Here is a 26,661-nt window from a genome sequence, read left to right as displayed (position 1 = left end):
CCTCTAGAGCCCTGAATGATCATTGCCTCCTCAACCTTAAGTAAGCTTTCTTCTTCCTCTTGTCGAGATGTTCCACATCTCTTGTCATCCAAGGTTCCTTACCCTACCATTCCTTCCTTGTCTCGGTGGGACAAACCTGTCCAGCATTCACAGCAGGTTCTCCCTAAACAACTTCCACATTTCTGTCGTGCATTTCCCTTAGAATATCTGCTCCAATTTATGCTCCACAATTCCTGCCTAATAGTATTGTAATTCCCCTCCCCCAACTAAATACGTTCCCATACCGTCTGCTCCTATCCCTCTCCATTAGTATAGTGAAGGTCAAGGAGTTGTGATCACTATCACCAAAATACTCTCCCACCAAGAGATCTGACACTTGCCCTGGTTCATTGCCAAGCACCAAATTCAATATGGCCTTCCCTCTAGTTGGCCTATCTACATATTGAGTCAGGAATCCTTCCTGGATACATCCCTGACAAAACCTGCTCCGTCCATACTCTTTGCACTATGAAGGTACCAATCAATAATAGGGAAGTTGAAGTCACCCATGGCAACAACCCTGTTACTTCTGCATTTTTCCAAAATCTGCTTCCTGTGTCTCTGTTGCTATTGAGGAGGTCTATAGAAAACTCCCAACAAAGTAACTGCTGCCTTCCTGTTTCTGACTTCCACCCATAATGACTCAGTAGACAAACCCTCCTCGCTGAGCTCCCTTTCTGCAGCTGTGATATTATCCCTGATTAGCAATGCCACTCCCCCACCTTTTTTACCTCCCTCTCTATTCCTTTTGAAACATCTAAACCCATGGGGAATCCAGCTAGCCTGCACATCCCTGGACACTATGGGCAACTTAGCATAGTCAATTCACCCTAACCTGCACATCTTTGGACTGTGAGAGGAAAGTGGAGGACCCAGAGGAAACCCACGTAGACACAGGGAGAATGTGTAAACTCCCCACAGACAGTTACCCGAGTTTGGAATTGAGCCGGGGTTGCTGGCGCTGTGAGGCAGCAGTGCTGAACACTTAGCCACTGTGCTGCTAACGTTCTTTCCTTAATGTCTTAGAAGTTGTCAGGGCTCTGATATCTCACCAAAGAACACTCGACTGTGAGTGCTTGGCATGTGTTACAACTGTTCCATAGCAGAGAGCCTGATTGTGCTGTAATCTGCCTTATCCTTTGACAGTGTCTGTGCTGCTTCAGCACAATTCTCCCAACAGATGGATGAGCACCCATTCCAGTTGTGTAGTCATTCATCCAAGCTTTAAACAATCATGCTGAAACAGCTAAACCACTGGAAATCTAAGCCCCATGCATGTTAAAGTAATCAAGTCACTGATAAAATTATTGGAAAGCCAGACAAAATTAAATTTACCCCACAGTGAAGCATTCTGTTTCCCCACTTCTGAACCCCTTGTGCACTTTTCAAAAGGTAAGATCGGCAGATTGTTTTGGTCATAATGATTGGAGGTATTGTTTGATCAGAGTGCAAGTTCAAGTGAGTTAAACATTCTACATCAAGAACAGTAAAAGCAAAACTAGATGCCAGTAATATAATATATTCACCAAGAAATCAAATCAGGAATTCAGAAGAAACCTTTTCATCCAGAAAGTGGTTGGAATGTGGAATTTGCTCGCACAGGGAGTTATTGAGGCAAACAGCAAAGAGACATTTAAAGAGCAGTTTTAACTATGTGAGGGAGGGAGGAGAGGGTAAAGGGCCAGTCTGAAGAATTTATATGGAAGGCTGGGTAATAAACAGCTGGAGGGACCAAATAGGTTTTTGTGCAGTACAACTTTGTGCAAATTAAGTGTTCTATTCAGATAAACTTGATGTACATTTCCCAATGTTTACAAACGTCAGGACTTGAGACAAGCTTAGTGCTTGCTGGACGGGAAATAATATTAAAATACTCAGATGCTTTCATTAACAAACTTTCTGCAAGAGTTATTCATTTCTCTTGAGTGTAATTATTTTTCTTATTTTCGTCAGCGCTGATCGAACACAAGAGCAGTGTTTTCAATTATTTTCCCTACTTTGAAATCAATGTGAGAAAATAATTCAACACAATGTTGCTGATTTTGGCTGTATATTGAGGACAAAATTTGCTAAGATCGATCCAAGATTTTGTGTGTCCAATTTGTAACTCACGTTCGACAGAACTTTCAGACAAATCTCTTCACTCAGGGAGTTGTGAATCTTTAAAATTTTCTCCCCTACAGGGTTTGGAAGCTCCACAATCGAATGCATTCAAGACACAAATCGGGGAATCAGGGGGTTTGGGGAGCATCCAGAAAATTGGAGTTGAGTTAGGTCAACCATGGAGGGAGATCTTGCAATGCAATGGTAGTGTCTCTATCTCTGGGCCAGCAGTTTTGAGTTCAAGATCTCACAAGGATTTGTTGGGCATGAAAGGAGCATTCATGATAATGAATAACCTATGAATTCTTCCAACACTTATCTCCATTTTCCAAAAGGAATAATGGTCTTCCTGGAGCTAGGCAAATAAGAAGCAGTGAGAATATAAGAAGCAGTGAAGAAAGAGTATTAGCATGAAAATGTGAAGGCTGTTTTTCTCTATGTTATGCACAGGAGGCTTGAAGGGCTGAATAGTCCACTCCAGCTCCACTCCCTTATGTTGATATGGGCCTTTGCACAATTTGTGGAGATCAGGAGGATTATGGAAAATATTGGGACAGTAACTGTGATTTCCATCTAATAAGGATATAAAGACTAATGGTGATGATTTCTGATTGCAGGTTGACTTTATTTGGATCAACAGGGACCAGAAATCGTTTGAGTGGTTTGTTAGCCTCCTGACTAAACTGGAGATGGACCAGGCTGATGAAGAGCCTCAGGGTAAGTTGACAAGCAGAGATGTGAATTAATCTAGCACCTAGTACAATTTCAGGGTTACTTAAAATTACTGAAGTCCTCGTGAAGTCTGATTACTGTAGTTGTGTAGAAAACATATCTCCAACAGCATGACAAACTCCCACAAACCGCAAAGTGACAATGGCCAATTAATCTGCTTAGTGATATTGAGGGATCAATGTACACTGGGGTGGGGGTGTGGGGGGAGTAATTCCTTCTTCTTCACTTTTATACTGTGGCCTCTTTCACCAGAAAATGCAGATGGAGTCTCCGTTTAACATTAATGTGTAGGTCAGTGGTGCATGGTAAACTGTAGATGTGGACATGAAAAATGTTCCCATTATTATCATTTGAACAGTAAAACCCATGGCTGTATAATTATGGATTCTATCCTTCCAGAGTTGAGTTGTGTTTGGAGAGAGTATTTTTATCTGTACAACATTGCTTGTGCATCACAAGTGGTTGCAACAGATAAGTTTCACCTAATTAATTCAAATATGAGGCTGCAGACTGAGCGTGAAATGAAACTGAATAACTTTTTCTGACAGGTGAAGAAAGAGTATTAACATGAAAATGTGAAGGCTGTTTTTCTCTATGTTATGCGAGTGCTAAGAAAAAGCCTAGGACCATTTCACTCATATACTCATGCATACCCAATGGATTGCCACTCCACACATGTTTTTTCCATTGGGACTAAGTTCCATGTTTCTAGCTGGGAATTCCAATCCTGGCTCCTTCAGAAATGTGCAGTGAACCTGAAATCAAACAGTTCTTTCAGAGTGCAGGAGAGGCGAGCAAACTGAAACCATGTCCCATCAAGCAGCAATATGCCAGCTTCTGTGGTTTAAACATTAAGTTGCACAGCTAGTGACTCTGGCAGCTGCTGTGAGAGAGTAGATATACAAGTTAAGTATGACATTAGGGTGATAGTTGGTTCAGGAGTTAGGGTGCCAGGTAATTAGAATACCAATGTGCAAGATAAATAGTGTACCAGGTAAGTGATGTAATGCATAGGGTCGGTCAGAATTAGCGGGTGGAGGTTGTGTCATGTTCAGCAGCAAGCAAGTGGAGTGTTGAGATGGTGAGGGGTGAGATGGGTTATCATGTCCAGTGGTGGGGGAAGGAGGGTGTCAGGACAAGTGGGAGGACGGTGGGGGGGGAGGATTTCCTGGAATCTGCTGAATCTGGGTTTCTGCACGATACTGCAATGTAACTCCAGTCTACACTGCTCTGAAAACTATACCAGAGTATTCAGGCAAAGGATCTGTTGAACTAATCATCGAATACCCTCTTGAATGCCTTAAGTGGACCCACTTCCAGACGGTTCATTCCAAACCTGAATCAATCTTATGAATAAGTTTTCTTTTCCCCTCACCTCACATTTGCTTCTTTTGTCAAACCCTTTAAGTACGTATCCTCTGGTTATCAAACCTCTTACGAGTGGGAACAGGTTTTCCCTCTCTATTCTGTTCACAGCCTACACGATTTTGAATGCTAACAAATTATTGATCGATCTGTCCTCTCCACCAATTTGTTAATGTCCTTTTGAAGATCCATACAACCCTCCACCCAGTTTATACTGCTTGTAAGCTCTCGGTTATCTGCAGACTTTTAAATTGTCCCTGTGTACCAAGACGTAATCATTTATATATATCTGACAGGGGAGGTGATGGCACAATGATAAATCATTGGACTCAAAATCCAAATCATGCTAATGTTTTGGGACATGAGTTCATATTCTACCATAACAGATGGTGAAATTTGATTTACAAAAGAATCTGCAGTTAAAAAGCCAGCCAAATGGTGACCATGTAACTACTGTCGATGATTATTAAAAAAAATTTAGTTCACTCATGTTCTTCAAGGAAAGAAATATGCCATCCTTATCTGGTCTGACCTACATGTGACTCCAGACTCACAGCAATGTCGTTAACTCTTAGCTTCAATTGGGGATGGGCAATAAGTGCTGACCTAGCAAGTGGTGCCTATGTCCCATGATAGAACATAAATAATTTGTCAAACATGATGTGACTGTGATCAAAACTGATGGTGTGATCAAATTCCAGAATTGTGAAGTTTGTTGTTTCTTTCTCCCAATGTGCAGGTAGATTCTTGGAGATGCACATGTACATGACCTCTGCTCTCAGTAAAAATGACATGAAGGCTTTAGGTTTACAGATGGCTCTGGATCTGTTGGCTAAGAAGGAGAACCGTGATTCCATTACAGGCTTGCGAACCAGAACACAGCCAGGTCGTCCAGACTGGGCCAAGGTAATTGTTTTCATCTTCAGAGGGTAAAAGAAGTAAATGGGACATTGTCTTTGTCGGGCAGTCAGATGTATAGCTCAGTGGGGATTTGTTCGGTGATCTTAGCAGGAGATGCCACAACTGGCTTTACTGCCCCTACCCTGAGGAGGTGCCAGAGAAAGGAGAACTGCACATGGGGTGACAGAAAGTGGGAGAGTGGGGTTACATAGAAGGAATGAGTTCAGGAGAGCAGGAGAGGACAGACAATGTGATATTTCCAATCTCTACTCAGGATGCTACATGCTTTTCCATGTGAAATATAACACCAGTAACTCACCAAGATCCTTCCAACAGCATTGTCCAAACCTGCCACTCTATGACCTACAGGGACAGATCACCAACACATGCTGGTCTTCCCTCTGAGCCACACATCAGCGTAATTTGCAACTTTATCACTGTTCCTTCAGTGTTATCAGGTCAAACTTTTGGAATTCTCTTCCAACAAGCATTGTGGGTGTCCCTACACTTCAAGGAGTGCAGACCCTTCGAGAAAGCAGCTCAGCATCACCTGCTGCAGGGCAAGAAGGAAAAGCGATAAACGTTGGCTGAGCTAATGACACCCAATTTCCCATGACCTAAAAGAAAGCAATTTTATTTTTCTAATCTATCATGCTATAAATAAAGTCTGTTTTTTATTGCACTGTTGGTACCAAGCAGAAATGCCTTCCGTCTGCCTGATCTCCAGGTCGCTTTAATTTCTGGGTTGGTTCTGACTTCTCCTTCTAGATCTTTTCTGCATGGCAGTGTTATAAGGCTATCAGTTGTATCTGTTGACATGCAGGGGATGGATGGATGGGCTGATTCCGATGGCAAATGCAGCAGATTGCACTGTTTGAGGGGACATGTAATGAAATGAGAAAACAGTTCATTAAAGCATCCATTTAATAGTAGATTTTGTCTATAGGATTTCAAACCATCTTCTTTCTTCCCTTTTCCTTCTCACTATATTAGTGAATGTAACTTTGTAATTGTTTTTATATTTCTAATTGTTTTAATGCTTCCTTCCATAGTCTGGTAAAAAGATTATTTCAGAGGGGTGGCACAGTGGCTCAGTGGTTAGCATTGCTGCCTCACAGTGTCAGGGACCTGGATTTGATTCCTGCCTTGGGTGACTGTCTGTGTGGAGTTTGCACATTCTCCCTGTTGCTGCCTTGTGGTTTTCTCCCACAATCGAGAGATGTGCAGGTTAGGTGAATTGCCCTTGCTAAATCACATGTAGTCAGAGGTAAACGTTGTGGGGGTGGGTTACTCTGCAGAGGAGAAAGTGAGGACTGCAGATGCTGGAGATCAGAGCTGAAAATGTGTTGCTGGAAAAGCGCAGCAGGTCAGGCAGCATCCAAGGAGCAGGAGAATCGACGTTTCGGGCATGAGCCCTTCCTCAGGGCTCTGCAGAGGGTCAGTGTGGATTTGTTGGGCCAAAGGGCCTTTTTCCATACTGTAGGGAATCTAAACTTAAAAAAAAGATGTCTAACAGTATCTTGTTTGCTTGTTAAGCTCTTTCTCACCCTCCCCATTCATTCTGCTTCTTGAATACTCCCCCTCCACCTTTTCATTTTTATTGATTCTGTGGTATGTTCCTTAGGTGATGGTAACAGTGGTAATGTTACTGGATCAGAATCCAGAAGCCTGAAATTATACTATGGATGAGAGTTCAAATCCTACTACCAGCACCTGGGGAAATTCAAATTACAATAATTAATGAAATGGGAATTGAATACTGGCTTCATCAATAATAATGATCATGAAACAGTAAGACTGTGGCAAATCCATATGGATTACTGATGTCTTTCAGGAGAGGTAATCTGCTCTCCTCACCGTGTCTGGCTTTCAGATCCATGCTAATGTGATTGCCTCTTAACTGCCCTCTGAAATGGTGAGGAAGCTACTTTTAACTGTTATAGAACAGAAAGTACTGGCGATGCCTATAACACATGCACTGTAATGATTCAAATGGCAGTTCATCATCATTTTCTGTAGTGAAGTTAGAAATGGAGACTAAATGCTGACCTTGTCAAAATTACTTGTATTCCAAGAACAAATTTTATAAAGTGCAAGGGGGAGAGAATTTGTGAAGATCTTTGCAAAATATGAGGAGGGATAGTGAGCTATAAATCTCGAGTAGAATTAACCAAGTTAGCCCCAGTCTTCAATCCTTTGAGTTGATATTGGCCTAGGCTGATGGTTTTTCTTGATGAAGGGCTTTTGCCCGAAACGTTGATTTCGCTGCTCGTTGGATGCTGCCTGAACTGCTGTGCTCTTCCAGCACCACTAATCCAGTATTTGGTTTTCAGCATCTGCAGTCATTGTTTTTACCTTGATGGTTTTGCCCTGCCTACTCTGAGTATTGGTAATGACAATGTAGTCCACAGGGATACAGATTCAAGTCAATATGAGATTTCTACACCTATTTATATAGTGGAATCAGTTCCAATGTTTGATGAGAACACCTAAATTCTGAGAACTGCATATTTGCATATAATGCATACCGATCCAGATATCAGCAGTAACACTTAAACAGTAGCTCAGTCATTCTATCTTTGAACATTCCCAGTATCAGGAGGTTGGCTAACACCAGAAACTTGCATTTCCAGCAATGGATTAAACTGCTTCACAAGAATGTCACCAAAAAAGACATCTCAGCACCAAGTATTACAATCCTTGCTGATGCTACTGAACAAGTCAGATCCCAGATTCCAATCTCCTTTGATAGATCCTATTTTACTTTGTTTTGGTTTTAATGAGATTGTCTTTCACAGAATCAAACGCAGATTTAATTTTAACAATAAAACGGAAGTTTATTAAGCAAAACAAATGAACACAGAATAAATCAATCAATTTACTTATAACACAAATTTGAAAAGTTTTAAACTCACAGTACAAGTATAATCCCAAAACTTTCCTTTACCAATTCTGGAAAAAGAACAACAAGTCCCTTATACAATACCCAACAGCAGCAGCTTGTACAGTACTTAGACCATTACACTTTCTCTAACATCTCGATAGGTTTAAAATAGCTACAACTTTAACTCTTAAAGTGCAAATGCTGAGAGCTTCTTTCAGGAGCATATCATACACCTAACAGCTTCAAGTCCTCCTCACAGTTTTATCCTAACACTTCCAGCCTGGGACTAACAGTTATTCCTTACTCTCAGATAATCTAGTTTGACTATATCTCAGCAGCACTGTTCTATACCTGTATCTCCATGGATGGACTTCAAGGAATTGCCCCAATCAAAGCAAAACTCAAAATGAAAAATCTCTTTCTGTAAGCTAAGGGTATTTATTTCTCTTAAGCTTGACAAACCTCCTAATCCAGAAATTTCTAACTGAAACATTGAGATACTATTGTCTACATTGCTAGCTCCTAAAAGATTCTATAGCTAGATACTTTTCTCCTAAGATGGCGTAGAACAGAGAAAAGTACAGAACAGAACAGGCCCTTCAGCCCACAATGTTGTACTAAGGATTATGTCCCTAATGACTCTGCTTCCACTAACACCGCTGGCAACACCTTCCATGCATTCACAACTCTCTGCATAAAGAATCTATGTCTGATGTCTCCTTTATACCTTCCTCCTAATATCTTAAAACTATGAATCTTCGCGCCAGTCAATCCTGCCTTGGGGAAAAGTCTCTGGCTATTGACTCTATCCATGCTCTCATTATCTTGTATACCTCGATCAGGTCACCTCTCTTCCTACTTCTTTCCAGAGAGAAAAGTCTGAGCTTAGTCAGCCTCTCTTCGTAAGACAAACCCTCCAATCCAGGCAGCATCCTGATAAACCTTCTTTGCATCCTCTCCAAAGCCTCCATATCTTTCCTATAATGGGGTAACTAGAACTGGATACAATATTCCAAGTGTGGTCTCACCAGGGTCTTGTAGGGATGCAGCAGAACCTTGTGGCTCTTAAACTTGATCCTTCTGTTAATGAAAGCCAAAACACCACATGCTTTCTTAACAATCCTATCTGCTTGGGTGGCAACTTCGAGGGATCGAAGCACTTCAACACCAAGATCCCTCTGTTCGTCCACACTGCCAAGAATCCTGTCTTTAATCCAATATTCAGCATTCAAGTTCGACCTTCCAAAATGCATCACTTCGCATTTATCCAGGTTGAACTCCATCTGCCATTTCTCAGCCCAGCTCTGCATCCGTCTATGTCGCGCTGCAGCCTGCAATAGCCCTCGATACTATCAACGGCAACTCCAACCTTTGTGTCATCGGCAAATTTACTAACCTACCCCTCAATCTCCTCGTCCAACTCATTTATAAAAACTACAAAGAGCAGAGAGGCCCAAGAACAGAGCCCTGTGGGACACCACTCACCACTGACCTCCAGGCAGAATACTTTCCATCTACAACCACTCTCTGCCTTCTGTCAGCCAACCAATTCTGAATCGAGAAAGCCAAATCTACCTGTATCCCATACCTCCTGACTTTATGAATGAGCCTATAATGGGGAACCTTATCAAATGCCTTGCTGAAGTCCATATACACCACATCCACTGCTTGACCTTCATCAACCTGTCTTGTCACCTTCTCAAAGAACTCAATAAGATTTGTGAGGTATGACCTGCCCCTCACAAAGTCATGCTGACTGCATTTAATCATGCTATGCTTTTCCAAATAGTCATAAATCCTATCCCTCAGAATTCTTTCTAAAACCTTGCTGACCACAGAGATAAGACTGACAAAGTTAGTTGGGACTTGTAAATTTTTCTCTGTACTGATGTGAGTACATGTGGCAATAAAGCTAATTCTAAATTCTGAAGTAAACAAGAACCCATTAGAATCCTTGAAAGGCTCTCACAAACTGTTTTAGAAGAAATCACCATTGCTACAGAAGTATTTATGTTAATTGTTACCTTCGGATATATAGAAAAGTTGTATACTATTAACTAAAATTCAAAATCTATACCTAAGATAAGTTACATTTTCAAAACAAATTACACGGGTTATACAAATTCAGTCATATAAGAACATACAATGGCAAATGAATCAAAGTTTGGACAAAGAATAGTATATCAGGGGTGTATTAAAGGAGCAGAGGAAGGTGTGCAGACTAGCATTGTCAACCCTTATTGGTTGCTCCAACAATCTTTGCTACTTGCAATGCCTTAAACCCAGGGGCAGGTATCAAAATTACCCTGACAGCTTTAAATTTCCTAGTTCTTGCAGACCTGTGCTCCATCTGAATCACAGTTCAGCCTCAATTGGGATAAAGTAGCTTTCGGACTCATCACAAAACATTTTGGTGTGCTGTCACCTCTTGCTTTTCAAAGCTGAATGTTGCTGGTTTGGAGTGTGAGGTAGTGGAATAATTCAGGTATATAAGCACTGTGCTCTACTAAATGCCTGGCTTTATTACAAAATAACAATAACAAGGAGTCGAAAGAAAGAAAGGGACAAGAAGAGAATGTTAATTTGAATATATAAACTGGTAATTGTCACTTGTGGAATATAGTGTATGCACCAGCATTTTTGTATTCAAAAAGCAAAATGTTGAATAGACACATTAAAAATAATTTATAGCACAGACACTTTACACAGCATCTTAAATTACATAACAACTGTAAAAAGAGCTTTTAGATTATGACAGAGTGACACGTTGATTGCTCTCTTGTTGGAGCTGTAAATCATTGATTTTTATTCTCCCTATCTCTCCTCTATACTATCGATTTCAGACAGTAATTATGTGGGTGTGAAATGCGTATCAAAGCCGAGACAGCAATTTAATCTAATGATACATGTTTTACAGTAACAATCACTAATGCACTACAAGAAAAGTTGCATTAAGAGGTATTTTAATAATATGTTGTAAAACCTGTAGTCGCTCAACATCAGCAGCAGTAACCTTGCCTTTATTAACCCTCCGCAGGGGAGTTTGTGGCATTTGCCTGAGTGCTTTATTTCTGCTAATTCACATTTCGAGGTTTCCTGCATCGCTAGTGAAACAATTGATGGCTAAACTCACTTCCTGTGGGACTGCGGATGAACTAATTAGATTTTCAGTCCATTTAGGTCAAAGAAATCAAAAATTTTAACTTCGAGCAAGAGTTGTAATGAGCTGAGCCTTTCCCAATGCACTGCACAGTCAGGCTAGTGTTGTGTTCAAATCCTGGAATGGGTTCAAAGTGATTTAAACTGAATATTTATTGCATCATTCTCACTTCTTAGCTGAAGTCTTGGACTTAGACACGACAGAGTCTACACCTCAGTAACAAGCCATCACACCCGACAATGTGCCAAAGCTTAAGCTCCACTTGAACTTTCTCTCACATTGCTTCATCTCAATCTCTAACAACAGATCTTTCTTCCTTCTCCTCTTCCTTCTGCTGCACCTCTGCCTCTCCTGACCCATTCTCACTGCTCTCTCTGTTCCCCTCTCCCCATCTCTCTTAGAGTTATAGAGTCATAGAGACGTACAGCATGGAAACAGACCCTTCGGTCCAACCTGTCCATGCCGACCAGATATGCCAACCCAATCTAGTCCCACCTACCAGCACTCTGCCCATATCCCTTAAAACCCTTCCTATTCATATACCCATTCAAATGCCTCTTAAATGTTGCAATTGTACCAGCCTCCACCACTTCCTCTGGCAGCTCATTCCATACACGCACCACCCTCTGTGTGAAAAAGTTACCCCTTAGGTCTCTTTCATATTTTTCCTCCTCTCACCCTAAACCTATTCCCTCTAGTTCTGGACACCCCACCCCCCCACCCCCCCCCCGACCCCCCGACCCCAGGGAAAAGACTTTGCTGATTTATCCTATCCATGCCCCTCATAATTTTGTAAATCTCTATAAGGTCACCCCTCAGCCTCCGACACGCCAGGGAAAACAGCCCCAGCCTGTTCAACCTCTCCCTATAGTTCAGATCCTCCAACCCTGGTAACATCCTTGTAAATCTTTTCTGAATGCTTTCAAGTTTCACAACATCTTTCCGATAGAAAGGAGACCAGAATTGCACGCAATATTCAACAGTGGCCTAACCAATGTCCTGTTCAGCCGCAACATGACCTCCCAACTCCTGTACTCAATACTCTGACCAATAAAGGAAAGCATACCAAATGCCTTCTTCCCTATCCTATCTACCTGCGACTCCACTTTCAAAGAGCTATGAACCTGCACTCCAAGGCCTCTTTGTTCAGCAACACTCCCTAGGACCTTACCATTAAGTGTATAAGTCCTGCTAAGATTTGCTTTCCCAAAATGCAGCACCTCGCATTTATCTGAATGAAAATCCATCTGCCACTTCTCAGCCCATTGGCCCATCTGGTCAAGATCCTGCTGTAATCTGAGGTAACCTTCTTCACTGTCCACTACACCTCCTATTTTGGTGTCATCTGCAAACTTACTAACTGTATCTCTTATGCTCGCATCCAAATCATTTTTGTAAATGACAAAAATTAGAGGGCCCAACACCGATCCTTGTGGCACTCCACTGGTCACAGGCCTCCAGTCTGAAAAACAACACTCCACCACCACCCTCTGTCTTTTACCTTTGAGCCAGTTCTGTATCCAACTGGCTAGTTCTCCCTGTATTCTTTGAGATCTAACCTTGCTAATCAGTCTCCCATGGGGAACCTTGTTGAATGCCTTACTGAAGTCCATACAGATCACATCTACTGCTCTGCCCTCATCAATCTTCTTTGTTACTTCTTCAAAAAACTCAATCAAGTTTGTGAGACATGATTTCCCACGCACAAAGCCATGTTGACTCTCCCGAATCAGTCCTTGCCTTTCCAAATACATGTACATCCCTGTCCCTCAGGATTCCCTCCAACAACTTGCCCACCACCGAGGTCAGGCTCACTGGTCTATAGTTCCCTGGCTTGTCTTTACCGCCCTCCTTAAACAGTGGCACCACGTTTGCCAACCTCCAGTCTTCCGGCACCTCACCTGTGACCATCGATGATACAAATATCTCAGCAAGAGGCCAGCAATCACTTCTCTATCTTCCCACAGAGCTCTTGGGTACACCTGATCAGGTCCTGGGGATTTATCCAATTTTAACCGTTTCAAGACATCAGGCACTTCCTCCTATGTAATCTGAACATTTTGCAAGATGTCACCGTCTATTTCCCTACGTCTATATCTTCCATATCCTTTTCCACAGTAAATAATGATGTCAAATATTCATTTAGTATCTCCCCCATTTTCTGTGGCTCCGCACAAAGGCCGCCTTGCTGATCTTTGAGGGGCCCTATTCTCTCTCTAGTTACCCTTTTGTCCTTAATATATTTGTAAAAACCCTTTGGATTCTCCTTAATTCTATTTGCCAAAGCTATCTCATGTCCCCTTTTTGCCCTCCTGATTTCCCTCTTAAATATACTCCTACTTCCTTTATACTCTTCTAAGGATTCACTCGATCTATCCTGTCTATACCTGACATATGCTTCCTTCTTTTTCTTAACCAAACCCTCAATTTCTTTAATCATCCAGCATTCCCTATACCTATCAGCCTTTCCTTTCACACTGATAGGAATATACTTTCTCTGGATTCTTGTTATCTCATTTCTGAAGGCTTCCCATTTTCCAGCCGTCCCTTTACCTGCGAACATCTGCCTCCAATCAGCTTTCGAAAGTTCTTGCCTAATACCGTCAAAATTGGTCTTTCTCCAATTTAGAACTTCAACTTTTAGATCTGGTCTATCCTTTTCATCACTATTTTAAAACGAATAGAATTATGGTCATTGGCCCCAAAGTGTTCCCCCACTGACACCTCAGTCACCTGCCCTGTCTTATTTCCCAAGAGTAGGTCAAGTTTTGCACCTTCTCTAGTAGGTACATCTACATACTGAATCAGAAAATTGTCTCGTACATACTTAAGAAATTCCTCTCCATCTATACCTTTAACACTATGGCAGTCCCAGTCGATGTTTGGAAAGTTAAAATCCCCTACCATAACTACCCATTTTTCTTATAGATAGCTGAGATCTCCGTACGAGTTTGTTTCTCAATTTCCCTCTGATTATTTGGGGGTCTATAATACAATCCCAATAAGGTGATCACCCCTTTCTTATTTCTCAGTTCCACCCAAATAACTTCCCTGGATGTATTTCCGGGAATATCCTCCCTTAGCACAGCTGTAATGCTATCCCTGATCAAAAATGCCACTCCCCCTCCTCTCTCGCCTCCCTTTCTATCCTTCCTGTAGCATTTGTATCCTGGAACATTAAGCTGCCAGTCCTGCCCATCCCTGAGCCATGTTTCTGTAATTGCTATGATATCCCAGTCCCATGTTCCTAACCATGCCCTGAGTTCATCTGCCTTCCCTATTAGGCCCCTTGCATTGAAATAAATGCAGTTTAATTTATTAGTCCTACCTTGTCCCTGCCTGCCCTGACTGTTTGACTCACTTCTGTTCTCAGCTGTACCAGTCTCAGATCGATCTCTTTCCTCACTATCTCCCTGGGTCCCACCCCCCCCACCTTACAAGTTTAAATCCTCCCAAGCAGTTCTTGCAAATTTCCCTGCCAGTATATTAGTCCCCTTCCAATTTAGGTGCAATCCGAACTTCTTGTACAGGTCACTTCTACCCCAAAAGAGATTCCAATGATCCAAAAATGTGAATCCTTCTCCCATACACCAGCTCCTCAGCCATGCATTCATCTGCTCTATCCTCCTATTCCTGCTCTCACTAGCTCATAGCACTGGGAGTAATCCAGATATTACTACCCTTGAGGACCTCCTTTTTAAATTTCTGCCTAACTCTCTGTAATCTCCCTTCAGAGTCTCAACCTTTTCCCTTCCTATGTTGTTGGTTCCAATGTGGACAATGACCTCTTGCTGGCCCCTCTCCCCCGTGAGAACATTCTGCACCCTCTCTGAGACATCCTTAATCCTGGCACCAAGGAAACAACACACCATTCTGCTTTTTCTCTGCTGGCCACAGAAACGTCTGTCTGTACCTCGGACTACAGAATCCCCTAACACAATTGATCTCTTGGAAGCTGGCGTACCCCTCGTTGCATTAGAGCTAGTCTCAATACCAGAAACCTGGCTGTTCGTGCTACGTAACCCTGAGAATCTATCACCCCCTACATTTTCCAAAACAGCATACCTGTTTGAAATGGGTATATCCACAAAAGACTCCTGCCCTAAGTGCCGACCTCTCTCGCCCTTCCTGAGTTAACCCATCTATGTGACTGTATCTGAGACTTTCCCCCCTTCCTATAACTGCCATCCATCACATACTGTTGCTGTTGCAAATTCCTCATCGCTTCTATCTGTCTCTCCAACCGATCCACTCGATCTGACAAGATTCACATCCAACAGAATTTATGACAGATATAATCCGCAGTAACCCTTAAACTCTCTTTAAACTCCCACATCTGACAAGAAGTACATATCACTGCAAAGGCCATTTTTGCTCCTTCACAATCTACAGACCCAGAAAATAACAACATCTTATTCCTTTACAAACACTGCCCCAGGTTAAGTGAATAGCTATGGCTTATATTTTAAGTTTAATCAAGAGACTTATCTCCAAAAACATATAATCAAGAAAGAATCCACTATACTCACTACTGCAGCCTTTCTCTTGGACAGACTTAAAACAACAATTAACTTATCTGATTCTGTGCTGTGAACTTTGCCCAACAGTTCCTCCAAGATTAGTTGTGAATTTCACTGTTTGTTAATTTTCCCAGACGCACTCCGATGTCCAGTGATACACAAATTCAAACAGCAAAGGCGGTAACTGTGCAGGTTTTCTCTCTCTCTCTCTCTCTCTCTCCTGCACTGTCCCCACCATGTACTTCCTTTATCTGCTCTTCTCCCTTTTAAACTGCTGTTGTTTTGACTTTTTTTTTCCAAAGTTCCAAAACAATGCAACAGCATATAAAACAGTAATTGCTGCTCCTGGAATTCGAGGAAATCGCTTCCAACACTTAAAATACCTCAAAAAAAAAAGGAGCAGCTCTTACAGCCAGAAATTTTTCCCGTCCTCCATCTCTTCCTCCTTCCCAGTGAACTGATGCCTAATCATTGCTGTGCAGATAACAGTCACTTCATTGTGAAAGCAATTCATCCTTTTTTAAATTTTGGACTGGGGTTACAGAACGGTGTTTCCCTGATTATATTTTTGCATCTGTAATATTTGTGTCTTACCTGTTTCTATTTGTGTACCTTTTAGACAATAGACAATAGATGCAGGAGTAGGCCATTCTGCCCTTCGAGCCTGCACCGCCATTCAATATGATCATGGCTGATCATTCCTAATCAGTATCCTGTTCCAGCCTTATCTCCATACCCCTTGACTCCACTATCTTTAAGAGCTCTATCCAATTCTTTCTTAAATGAATCCAGAGACTGGGCCTCCACTGCCCTCTGGGGCAGAGCATTCCACACAGCCACCACTCTCTGGGTGAAGTAGTTTCTCCTCATCTCTGTCCTAAATGGTCTACCCCGTATTTTTAAGTTGTGTCCTCTGGTTCGGCACTCCCCCATCAACGGAAATATGTTCCCTCCTGCCAGAGTGTCCAGTCCTTTCATAATCCTATACGTTTCATAATCCTATACGTACCTTTTGTGTGTGGTATTTTAGAATGGGTGATGTTTAAGTGTATAGTCATGAATTAGTAATTCTGTTTTTCAATTTTCAGTCATTGGTTAAGAAAATTAAATTGGTTATGATAAACAATTAATTCCTTGTTAATGGTCAAAACCTGATATATATTTGTTTTGTTTTGGTAGTTCAGTTAAATTTTCAAATTTGTGGTAACTCTAGGACCAATAGGAACTGATACCCATGCACTTCCCCAAGTGAATTGTGACGGATTGGTGGTCAGTGTCCAGGAGGCAAAAGTGAGGACTGTAGTTGCTGGGGATTAGAGTTGAGAGTGTGTTGCTGGAAAAGCACAGCAGGTCAGGCAGCATCCGAAGAGCAGGAGAGTCAACATTCTGGGCAAAAGCCCTTCATCAGGAATGAGGCTGTGAGCTGAGGGGATGGTGAGATAAATGGGAGGGGGGTGGGGCGGGAGGTCACTGAGAGTGCAATAGGTAAATGAAGGTGGGGATAATGGTGATAGGTCAGAGGGGAGGATGGAGTGGATAGGTGGGAAGGAAGATGGACAGGGAAGATAGGTCATGAGGGCACTGCTGAGCTGGAAGGTTGGATCTGGAATAAGGTGGCGGGGTGCAAATGAGAAAACTGGTGAAGTCCATACTGAAAACATGGGGTTGGAGGGTCAGTGTCCAGTAGTTGATATAGTTATAGGTAGCGTGACAACAAATCTCAATGCGTTACAAAGACAATGTGTTTTTAACTTTTTGTAGGTTTTCCAAAAGATTGCTGAAGAAAGAAAAGGGAAAGTCCATGTTTTCTTTTGTGGTTCCCCTGTCCTGGCTAAAACAATCAAAGCTCAGTGTGAGCATTTTGGCTTCAAATTCTACAAAGAAAACTTCCAGTGATGTGGTAGTGGTTGTGAATCAACCGGGTTTCCCTCTGGTGCAATGCTCAGGTTGACTTTATGTAAACTTCCTCTATTCATGTGATTGATTAAGGTTTGTGGAGCAGTGAGAGGAAATCATGTCCGAGACTCTCCATCGGGTTTTGTTTTGTCTGGTATTCAGGAAGACAAATACTTGGAATGTGGATAGTGGAGATTCCACTTGACTTATTGCCCTGGCATAACTAACCCATTCTGAATCCGAGATCTCAGGTATCATCCCTGAAAAGTGCTAACTTGGTTGATCTTAACTAGCAAAGGTTGGCTGCAGCAGTTAGTCCCTGCCCTGCTGGACTCTGGGAGGTTGTGCGGGCTGTGTTAAAGTATGGTCTCCCTCACAGTCAAATATCTTCCTGATTTGGAGGTGCCGGTGTTGGACTGGGGTGTACAAAGTTAAAAATCCCACAACACCAGGTTATAGTCCAACAGGTTTAATTGGAAGCACACTAGCTTTCGGAGTACCACTCCTTCATTCAGTATAGGCACGTGAAGTATAGGCACTTGGACATCAGGGAGGTTCCAAACCCAGGGAATCGGATTGACCACTCGAGCATGAGTCAGAAGAGGAAGGCAAAAGAAAGGGGAGACCCAGGATTTCAATATAATTCATTATGTTCAAATATGTACTAAAATTTTTCTTTTGAAAATCCAAGCTTGTTGCATTGAGTATGGGATGAATAATGTAATTGGAAATCCGTACTTAACAGTGAGAAACCCAGACATGCACAAGCTATCCCTGGGACAACCTGGAAGCTCATAACACAACCTGTTCATTTGACCATTCTTGCTAACGTGCCTAAGTGTTTACAGAAATAATATTCATTGCAGCAACAATCTGCATATTTCACTGGCCTCCTGTTGTAACATTATGTGGACTTTTAAAAGAGTGATGTGGCATGTTTCTGTTTGTTCAAGTCGAAGTAAAACCTATTGTGGAGCTTGTAACAAGTTCTTGGAAATTGATGTGTACAATGACCCCCTCAGCACTTCAGAAAATCATGTTCTCATTCACCATTTTCAATCTATGATTGAATTGTATTCGGAATCAATGCTGTGCAACAACCAATCCCATTCCTTTAAGCTTTAGTTTTAACAGTGGCCACCTACTGTGGTCTGAACTGAAGAGATGATTTTCTTTCAACTTCCTTAACACGAGATGGTAAATGTTTGGTTTCCTGAAAGCTGCTCGACAAATGCATGGAGAGAAACCATTTCATTCTTCCTCACTCCCCAAACAGGTTGGCTGATCCTCCCAGATAGCAAGGTCTGGAGGTGACTGTTAATGTGCACTCCACTCCAACCTTGGATTTGGAAAGAGCTGGGCACTTTCACTGCTGGATTTATTTTACTAGGTCCTCCTTTATCTCATATGGCCTGAGGCTAATGAACATCTGAATATACGAACGAAAGTAGGCCCTTAGCCCTTCAAACCTGCTCTGCCATTCAATAAGATCACGGCTGATCTGATTTTAACATCAACTCCACATTCCTGCATATCCCCAATTTTCTTTCATCCCCTTGGTCATCAAGAATCTATCTCCCTGCCTTCAAAATATTCAAACATTCTGCATTCACTGCCTTTTGAGGAAGAGAATCCCAAAGACCTACAACTCTCTGAGAAAAAAAGATGTTTCCTCACCTCTGTTCTTGTTTTTAAACTATGAGCAGACTTGTTGCTCTGCACACTGAGGAGATGAGTTGAGGCCAGGTATTGTCTTCAGGGGTTCGTGACTCTTGTGGCCTGTGGGCACCAGTTCACCCTCTGCCCAATGTGGTATTGCAGGAGTTGGTAGATTGACAGCTGAGGAAATCCCAGGTGCCGAATCACGCCCCATTGGTCTGTCTGCAACCGTCTGATGTGACATCCCAGAGGAAGCCAATCAGTGCAAGATTGGAAGGTCGCGGGGTGGAGGGGGAGGGTACAAAATCATGGAGTTAATAGGAAGATTAGTGGCAGTGATTGTTTGGTGGAGCTAACGGGTTTGAGGTCACAGTCAGTGCGAGGGGGGTTATGCTGAGCAGGGGCCGGTAAGTAGACTAATGTCATCTGGATATGAGGAAAGGTTGAGCAGTCTGGGCGTTTACTGATTATTGGTGTTTCAAAGATTGAGAGGTGATCTTATCAAAGCATATACCATTCCGAAGGAATTAACAAAGAGGGTGGATGTAGAAAGGATGCTACTCTCTTGGTGAACTCTGGAACACTGAAGCACAACATAAGAATAAGGGGATGAGGAGGAAGGTTTCCTCTGAGGGTCATTAGTATTTGGAATATTCTTTCACAAAACTTAGTGCATGCTTGAGTCTTTGACTATGTTCATGGCTGAGGTAAATAGAATTGGATTGGCCAGGGAGTTCAATTGCGAGCAGAAGTATCCATTTAAAATCTGTTCTGTCATTCAGTAAGATCATTCCCAATCTGTCTGTCCCAATCATATTCCACATTCCCATCTATACCCCATAACATCTTCAAAGTTTGAGAGAAGATTTGTAGCTCGGGTGCTCCTGCACTTCACAGGAGGCTCCCAAGCACTGAGGATGTCACCCAGACAGGAGACGAAACGTCTGCAACATAAATTCCCAGCTCGGCGAACAGAACCACAACCCATAACACCTGACCCCTCTGCCTAACAAGAATCTATCCATCTCTGCCTGAAAAATATTCAATGACCCTCCTCCACCACCATCTCAGGCAGAGAGGTCCAAAGTCACACAACATTCTCAGAGAAAATAAATTCCCATCTCTGTCCTGGAAGGGTGACCCTAATTTTAAAACAGTGCCCTTTGGTTCTAATGATGGGGTCAGTCTGGAAGGTGAAGTTGAGGTCACATTCAGATCAGCTATGATCTTATTCAATGATCGAGCAGACTTGATGGGCCGAATAACCTACTCCTGCTCCTACTGTTTATGACCTTATGAAAGAGCGATGGGATAATGACCACACAAGGTTTTTCGTAATGTTATTGAATTATGGGTAAGTTATTACCCAAGACACCAGGGAAAGCTGTCCTACTCTTCCTCAAAACAATACTTTGCATTCTGGTTACAACCACCTGAGAGAGTAGTCAGGCCTTTGGTTTAACATTGTCTCCAATAGGTGGCGTTTGTGACAGTGAATAACTCCCTCGGTGCTGCACTGATGTGTTGGTCTATATTTCTCCTGAAATGTCTGGATGGGGCATGAACCTCCAATTTTCTGACTGAGAGAAGAGAGGTAGAGGATGGGTTAGCATTTCAAGCTTCATCCACCATAGGCCTTTGCCTTAGACAAAGGATTGTTATCTAAAACATTAAATTGTTCTTTTTCTCCGCGCTGGTGGCCCTGTTGTGCATCTCTAGTGTTCTGTATGTTCTACTTAGGAAACCATTAAGCAGAATTGGATAAACCAAAGTAACCATTAGGTGAGACAAGAAGGAAAACACAAGGCAATGCTTTGAAGAGAAAACAATAGCATCTTAGGCAACGCAGTACCGAGGGAGTGTTGCAGTGTCCCAGGTACCATCTTTTGGGTGTGATATTAAACCACTGCCCTATTCACTCAGGTGGATGTGAAAGATCTGATTAAAAGAAGGTTGGGATATTCTCCCAGATAACTATCAATTAATTCAAGTAAAACAAAAACTCTGGCCAGAAAAGGAGTTCAATTGAAATGAATCAGAACAGAGAGAAAGTGGGGAAAAGCATCTTAAATGTGTATTACCTTAACTGTCATTGTAAACTATTTAACTGGAAAGGGATTTCAGAACTCAGTGGTATACAGGGAATTTACTATCCTGATACAGGAATTAAAAGAAGCCATAATTAAGGTTCAGCCAGTGATTGAGAAGGCACCTGGAATGTTGGGGTTTATTACAGAGGAAATGGAACATCAAAGTCCATGTTTTACTGCGGTCGTACATGACCTCAGTGAGAGCACATATTGAGTACTTTGTATAGCTTTGCTTTCCTTATTTGAACAAAAGACAAAATTGGACAAGAAGCAGTTCAGAGAAAGTTCATGACTCATGTGATGAGGGGTTTGTCTTATAAAGAAAGGCTCAACCTGTTCAATCTATCTCCGTTGGGGTTTATAAGAATGAGAAATATACAAAATCCTGAGAGCACTCAGCAGGGTGGATACTGGGGGGGTGCATGGGGGGATCTGATGGGAGACACTAAAATGAGAGGAAACAGTTTAAGAATAAGAGATCTACCTTTTAAGACTGAGATGAGAAAATCATTTTCTCCCTAAGGGACCGTGAAATTCTCTTCCTCAGAAACAGTGCAGGCTTTTCACTTTTGAGGCTCAATTCCATAGAGTTTAGCTTGACAAGGGAGTCAAGGTTTAAGGGGATTAAGCAGGAAAGTGAAGTTAAGGCCATAATCAAAGCAGCCCTGGTCTCCTTGATTGACAGTGCAGGGGTCAAAGGGCTAAAAATGGCCTATTCTTGCTTTTAAGTCCTATGTTTATTAAAGCAGGGACATTCTGTGACTTAGACATATCACCTCCAACATAGTCCTATTGGCTTGGACCTTATTCATGGTAGAACATGACCAAGCCAATGATAACACACGTTGGTGAGCTTTAATCATGCGAAGAGGTTCAATCTGACTCAGGCACTAAGTTGTACTTGATATTATTTAGACAATTCAATGAAAATCATGACACCAATACCTTTGTACTAAAGTGCACCTTTACCGAATACCTACCTAGAGCACATTGGCTCATATTGTTAAAATGGAGCAGAAAACAAATTGGGATAAGCACCTTTTCTGGTTGCAAGCTAATAATCAAGCAGAACAAATGCAATTTCTACCCAAAGGTATTTGTACCAGATTCCATGTATTTGGACAGACGTTGTCTATTTTATTGTAAAAACAACATTGGCATTTGGATCATTGAAAATAATTCATGTCTATTTTAATGAACTATTAATTCAGTGCTTCAGGAGTAATTAAACTCCAGTCTATATCTTGCTTTCTTTTCATTTCCTCAGGCTCATGATTCAATTTAATTTCTATTTTGCCCAGGTTTTGAAAAATGTAGATTGATTCTCTTGTGGTATTTGTGGCTCTTACAATGTGAACCAGAGATGTCAAGGTTAATGTAAAATGAACAAACTAGCACAAAGCATGAATTCCAACTGACCCCACACAAGATGGGTCAGTTGGGCAAGCTACAAGAATCTCATTTAACACTCGAAAGAATGATTGCAAGAGAACGTTGTCTCAAATGTTAATTTTTGGCATTAAATAAACATTGCCTGTTAAGGTTAAAATAAGGGTGTGGTAAAAGCATTGTGAATGGAATAATCTGTCAGTCAATCTTGAAGTCATAACAGAATCATTGAGTCATTTTATTGTTCTATATTACTCTAAGCTTGTCTTTACTTATCAGTGATGATGTCTGTGTGGTTGTTCAATGTGGAATGTCTGCATTTCATGGGAAATAAATATGTCTGTAAATGTTATTAAACGTAGTCTCTCCTGCATGCTCTAATAATGCAGTGTAAGCTTGTTTCTGTATTGTTATTTCCTGACATGAACTTGATGGATACCCATCCACCATCTTAAACTTTCACTCTCATCTGCCACATAATGACTGCATTATCTATACTTCGACAAGATGCACAATTGTTGCATCTCATTAAAGCTCATTTGACAGTACCTTCCACATCTGCTACTTCCACCAATGGGAAGTACACATGCAACATTACTTCCAAGCCACACACCATCCTGATTTGCAATTATATCAGTGTTCTGAACTAGGGCAAAATACTGGCGCTCTCTCCAAACCGCTCTGTGGGACAGTCTACACTGTTTGGATAGTTGTAGTTCACCAGCACCTTTACCAGGGCAATTAAAAATGGGTAACACAGACTGAAATTGCCAGTAATGCTCACATCTCAACATCAAATTTCTAAAAATTAATGACTTAAGCTGGTATCAGACACATTTCTCACTCTCCTACATCTGGTCCCCACGGCCATAATTACTCTCTGGTCTGAAACCATTGATAAATCTGTGGAACCGTTTATGAATATGCCTGTCCTACACTGTGCCTGGAGCTCCTGCAGTGAAGAGTTTAGTTTCTTCAGCTGCTTGGCAGACATTGAACAGCTTAACCCAAAGACTAGCTTCAAATCCTTGTTCTTCAATGACAACAGGATGAAATATTGTCCAAGGCAGATAAAAGGTCACCATTCTGCTTCTCGCTCCCCACATCTGTGTGCTGTGCTGCCTGTTCCCTGGGGTTGTAACTGGAAAAGCTCTGATCAAGAACAGAGTTAGCTAGGGTTAACCCAGGGAGCGATAAGAATGCGGAACCTCACGGAGAATAGCGAAGGACAAAAACATAACTGCATTTAAGGGGATACAAGACAAGCAGCTCAGGGTGACTGGAATAAAAGAATATGTTGATAGACTGGAATGAAGCAAAGGGGGAGGAGGCTCATGTTGAGAATAAACATCAACAAAGACCTACTGTATCTGTGCTGTAAATACCATATCATTGCATGTAACTAGATAGGTAATATAACCTCATGCAGAGAATTAAGACATGCTTGAGGTGTACAGGAGTATTTAGTCCAGAAGGGGGTAGCACTGTCTCAGTGATTGATTATACTCCAGCTTCTCCACGATCACTTTCAGATTTCCGACGGGCACATTCCTGTGGGGGCTGCTGGCTCAAATAAATTCAATTTACTCTCCGTGTTATTTCCCCTCTCTAGCTCAAATCAAAAATTGGCTGGGTACAATTTACAGCAGATTTGCTGCCCATTTAGTCTCTATAAAAAAGACTGTTGACCAAACTTTGCATATTCATGAGTTAATTAATGGCAAGGAATATAAATTAGGGCCCAAGGAATAAATACCCGATTCACTCAATTATTAAAATATGGAGTAAGTTCAGATAAATCGGTTTTGCTCTGTAATGATGATTGAAATAGTACATCATTCACTTAAAACCTGGGAACAAATATACATTGACTGTAGATTGTAACAGCTAGCGAATTCATGAGCAAAGGCGTACATTAACATCGTGATTAGCATGACCTCTGGACACCTCCAAATGTTTTAGAGCCAATGAAGCACTTTTGGGAATGTAGTACTTGTACAGGAAACAGTGTGGCCAATCTGTACTCAGCAGGTTCCCCACCCACAGCAATGTGGTGGCATCCCAATTATCTGTGTCTATGACGTGGATTGAGGGATAGACATTGACCGAGGGTAAGTTATGTCTCCTTTGAAGTAGTGCGCTGGGATGATCGATATCTGGTCAAGCAGATGGACAGAGCCTCATTTTAATGTCTCATCTGAAAGATATCTGGTCAGATGGCAGCACAGTAAGATGCTCCAGCCAGAGACCCCCCCATGCTCTGCTGGAGTAGTTCCTTCCACCACCCACTCCCTGCTCTCCCTTCTCTCTGCCTGGGACACCTGACCCTCTATTCTGACTCCTGACCTGGAACGCGGCGTTGGCAGAGTTGCTAGTGGCCCAGTTCAGAGCAGGGATAGCAACCCAGTGTGGAGTAGGATAGGGCCTGACGCAGAGCAGGGATAGGGCCCAGTGTGGAGCGGGGATAAGTCACAGGGTGACACGGGAATAGAACCCAGTGTGTAGCAGGGATAGGTCACAGTGTGGGGCGGGGATAGGGCCCAGTGTGGGGCGGGGATAGGGCCCAGTGTGGGGCGGGGATAGGGCCCCGTGTGGGGCGGGGATAGGGCCCCGTGTGGGGCGGGGATAGGTCACAGTGTGGGGCGGGGATAGGGCCCAGTGTGGGGCGGGGATAGGGCCCAGTGTGGGGCGGGGATAGGGCCCCGTGTGGGGCGGGGATAGGGCCCCGTGTGGGGCGGGGATAGGACCCAGTGTGGGGCGGGGATAGGGCCCAGTGTGGGGCGGGGATAGGGCCCAGTGTGGGGCGGGGATAGGGCCCCGTGTGGGGCGGGGATAGGGCCCAGTGTGGGGCGGGGATAGGGCCCAGTGTGGGGCGGGGATAGGGCCCCGTGTGGGGCGGGGACAGGGCCCAGTGTGGGGCGGGGACAGGGCCGAGTGTGGGGCGGGGATAGGGCCGAGTGTGGGGCAGGGATAGGGCCGAGTGTGGGGCGGGGATAGGGCCCAGTGTGGAACGGGGATAGGGCCCAGTGTGGGGCGGGGATAGGGCCCAGTGTGGGGCGGGGATAGGGCCCAGTGTGGGGCGGGGATAGGTCACCGTGTGGGGCGGGGATAGGGCCCCGTGTGGGGCCGGGATAGGGCCCAGTGTGGGGCGGGGATAGGGCCCAGTGTGGGGCGGGGATAGGGCCCAGTGTGGGGCGGGGATAGGGCCCCGTGTGGGGCGGGGATAGGGCCCAGTGTGGGGCGGGGATAGGGCCCAGTGTGGGGCGGGGATAGGGCCCAGTGTGGACCGGGGATAGGGCCCAGTGTAGGGCGGGGATAGGGCCCAGTGTGGGGCGGGGATAGGGCCCAGTGTGGGGCGGGGATAGGGCCCAGTGTGGGGCGGGGATAGGGCCCCGTGTGGGGCGGGGACAGGACCCGGTGTGGGGCGGGGATAGGGCCCGGTGTGGGGCGGGGATAGGGCCCGGTGTGGGGCGGGGACAGGGCCCGGTGTGGGGCGGGGACAGGGCCCGGTGTGGGGCGGGGATAGGGCCCAGTGTGGCACGGGGATAGGGCCCAGTGTGGGGCGGGGATGGGGCCCAGTGTGGGGCGGGGATAGGGCCCCGTGTGGACCGGGGATAGGGCCCAGTGTGGGGCGGGGATAGAGCCCAGTGTGGGGCGGGGATAGGGCCCAGTGTGGGGCGGGGATAGGGCCCCGTGTGGACCGGGGATAGGGCCCAGTGTGGGGCGGGGATAGGGCCCAGTGTGGAACAGGGACAGGGCCCAGTGTGGGGCGGGGATAGAGCCCAGTGTGGGGCGGGGATAGGGCCCAGTGTGGGGCGGGGATAGGTCACAGTGTGGGGCGGGGATAGGGCCCCGTGTGGGGCGGGGATAGGGCCCAGTGTGGACCATGGCGGCAGCATGTGGCCAGACCACGTGGACATCACC

General features: G+C 43.7%; 1 protein-coding gene across 4 annotated transcripts in view; it reads left to right on the top strand.

Annotated features, from left to right (window-relative positions):
* nox5 (NADPH oxidase, EF-hand calcium binding domain 5) overlaps positions 1-23,104 on the top strand; it is a 92,611-nt gene extending 69,507 nt beyond the window's left edge. For 2 of the 4 annotated variants that reach the window (XM_072565249.1, XM_072565248.1), the window contains exons 17-19: positions 2,760-2,859; positions 4,979-5,145; positions 17,465-20,881. In XM_072565249.1, the coding sequence (XP_072421350.1) occupies positions 2,760-2,859; positions 4,979-5,145; positions 17,465-17,599 (402 nt within the window). In that variant the 3' untranslated portion in view covers positions 17,600-20,881. Of the gene's footprint in view, positions 1-2,759; positions 2,860-4,978; positions 5,146-17,464; positions 20,882-22,649 lie in introns of those variants that run through there. The other 2 variants (XM_072565250.1, XM_072565252.1) reach the window with 2 other exon arrangements.
* The last annotated feature ends 3,557 nt before the right edge of the window (positions 23,105-26,661 follow it).

Source organism: Chiloscyllium punctatum, chromosome 48 (assembly GCF_047496795.1).
Source record: "Chiloscyllium punctatum isolate Juve2018m chromosome 48, sChiPun1.3, whole genome shotgun sequence".
NCBI lineage: Eukaryota > Metazoa > Chordata > Chondrichthyes > Orectolobiformes > Hemiscylliidae > Chiloscyllium > Chiloscyllium punctatum.
The sequence above is the reverse complement of the archived record's forward strand: the minus strand, read 5'-3'. Positions and strand labels throughout refer to the sequence as shown.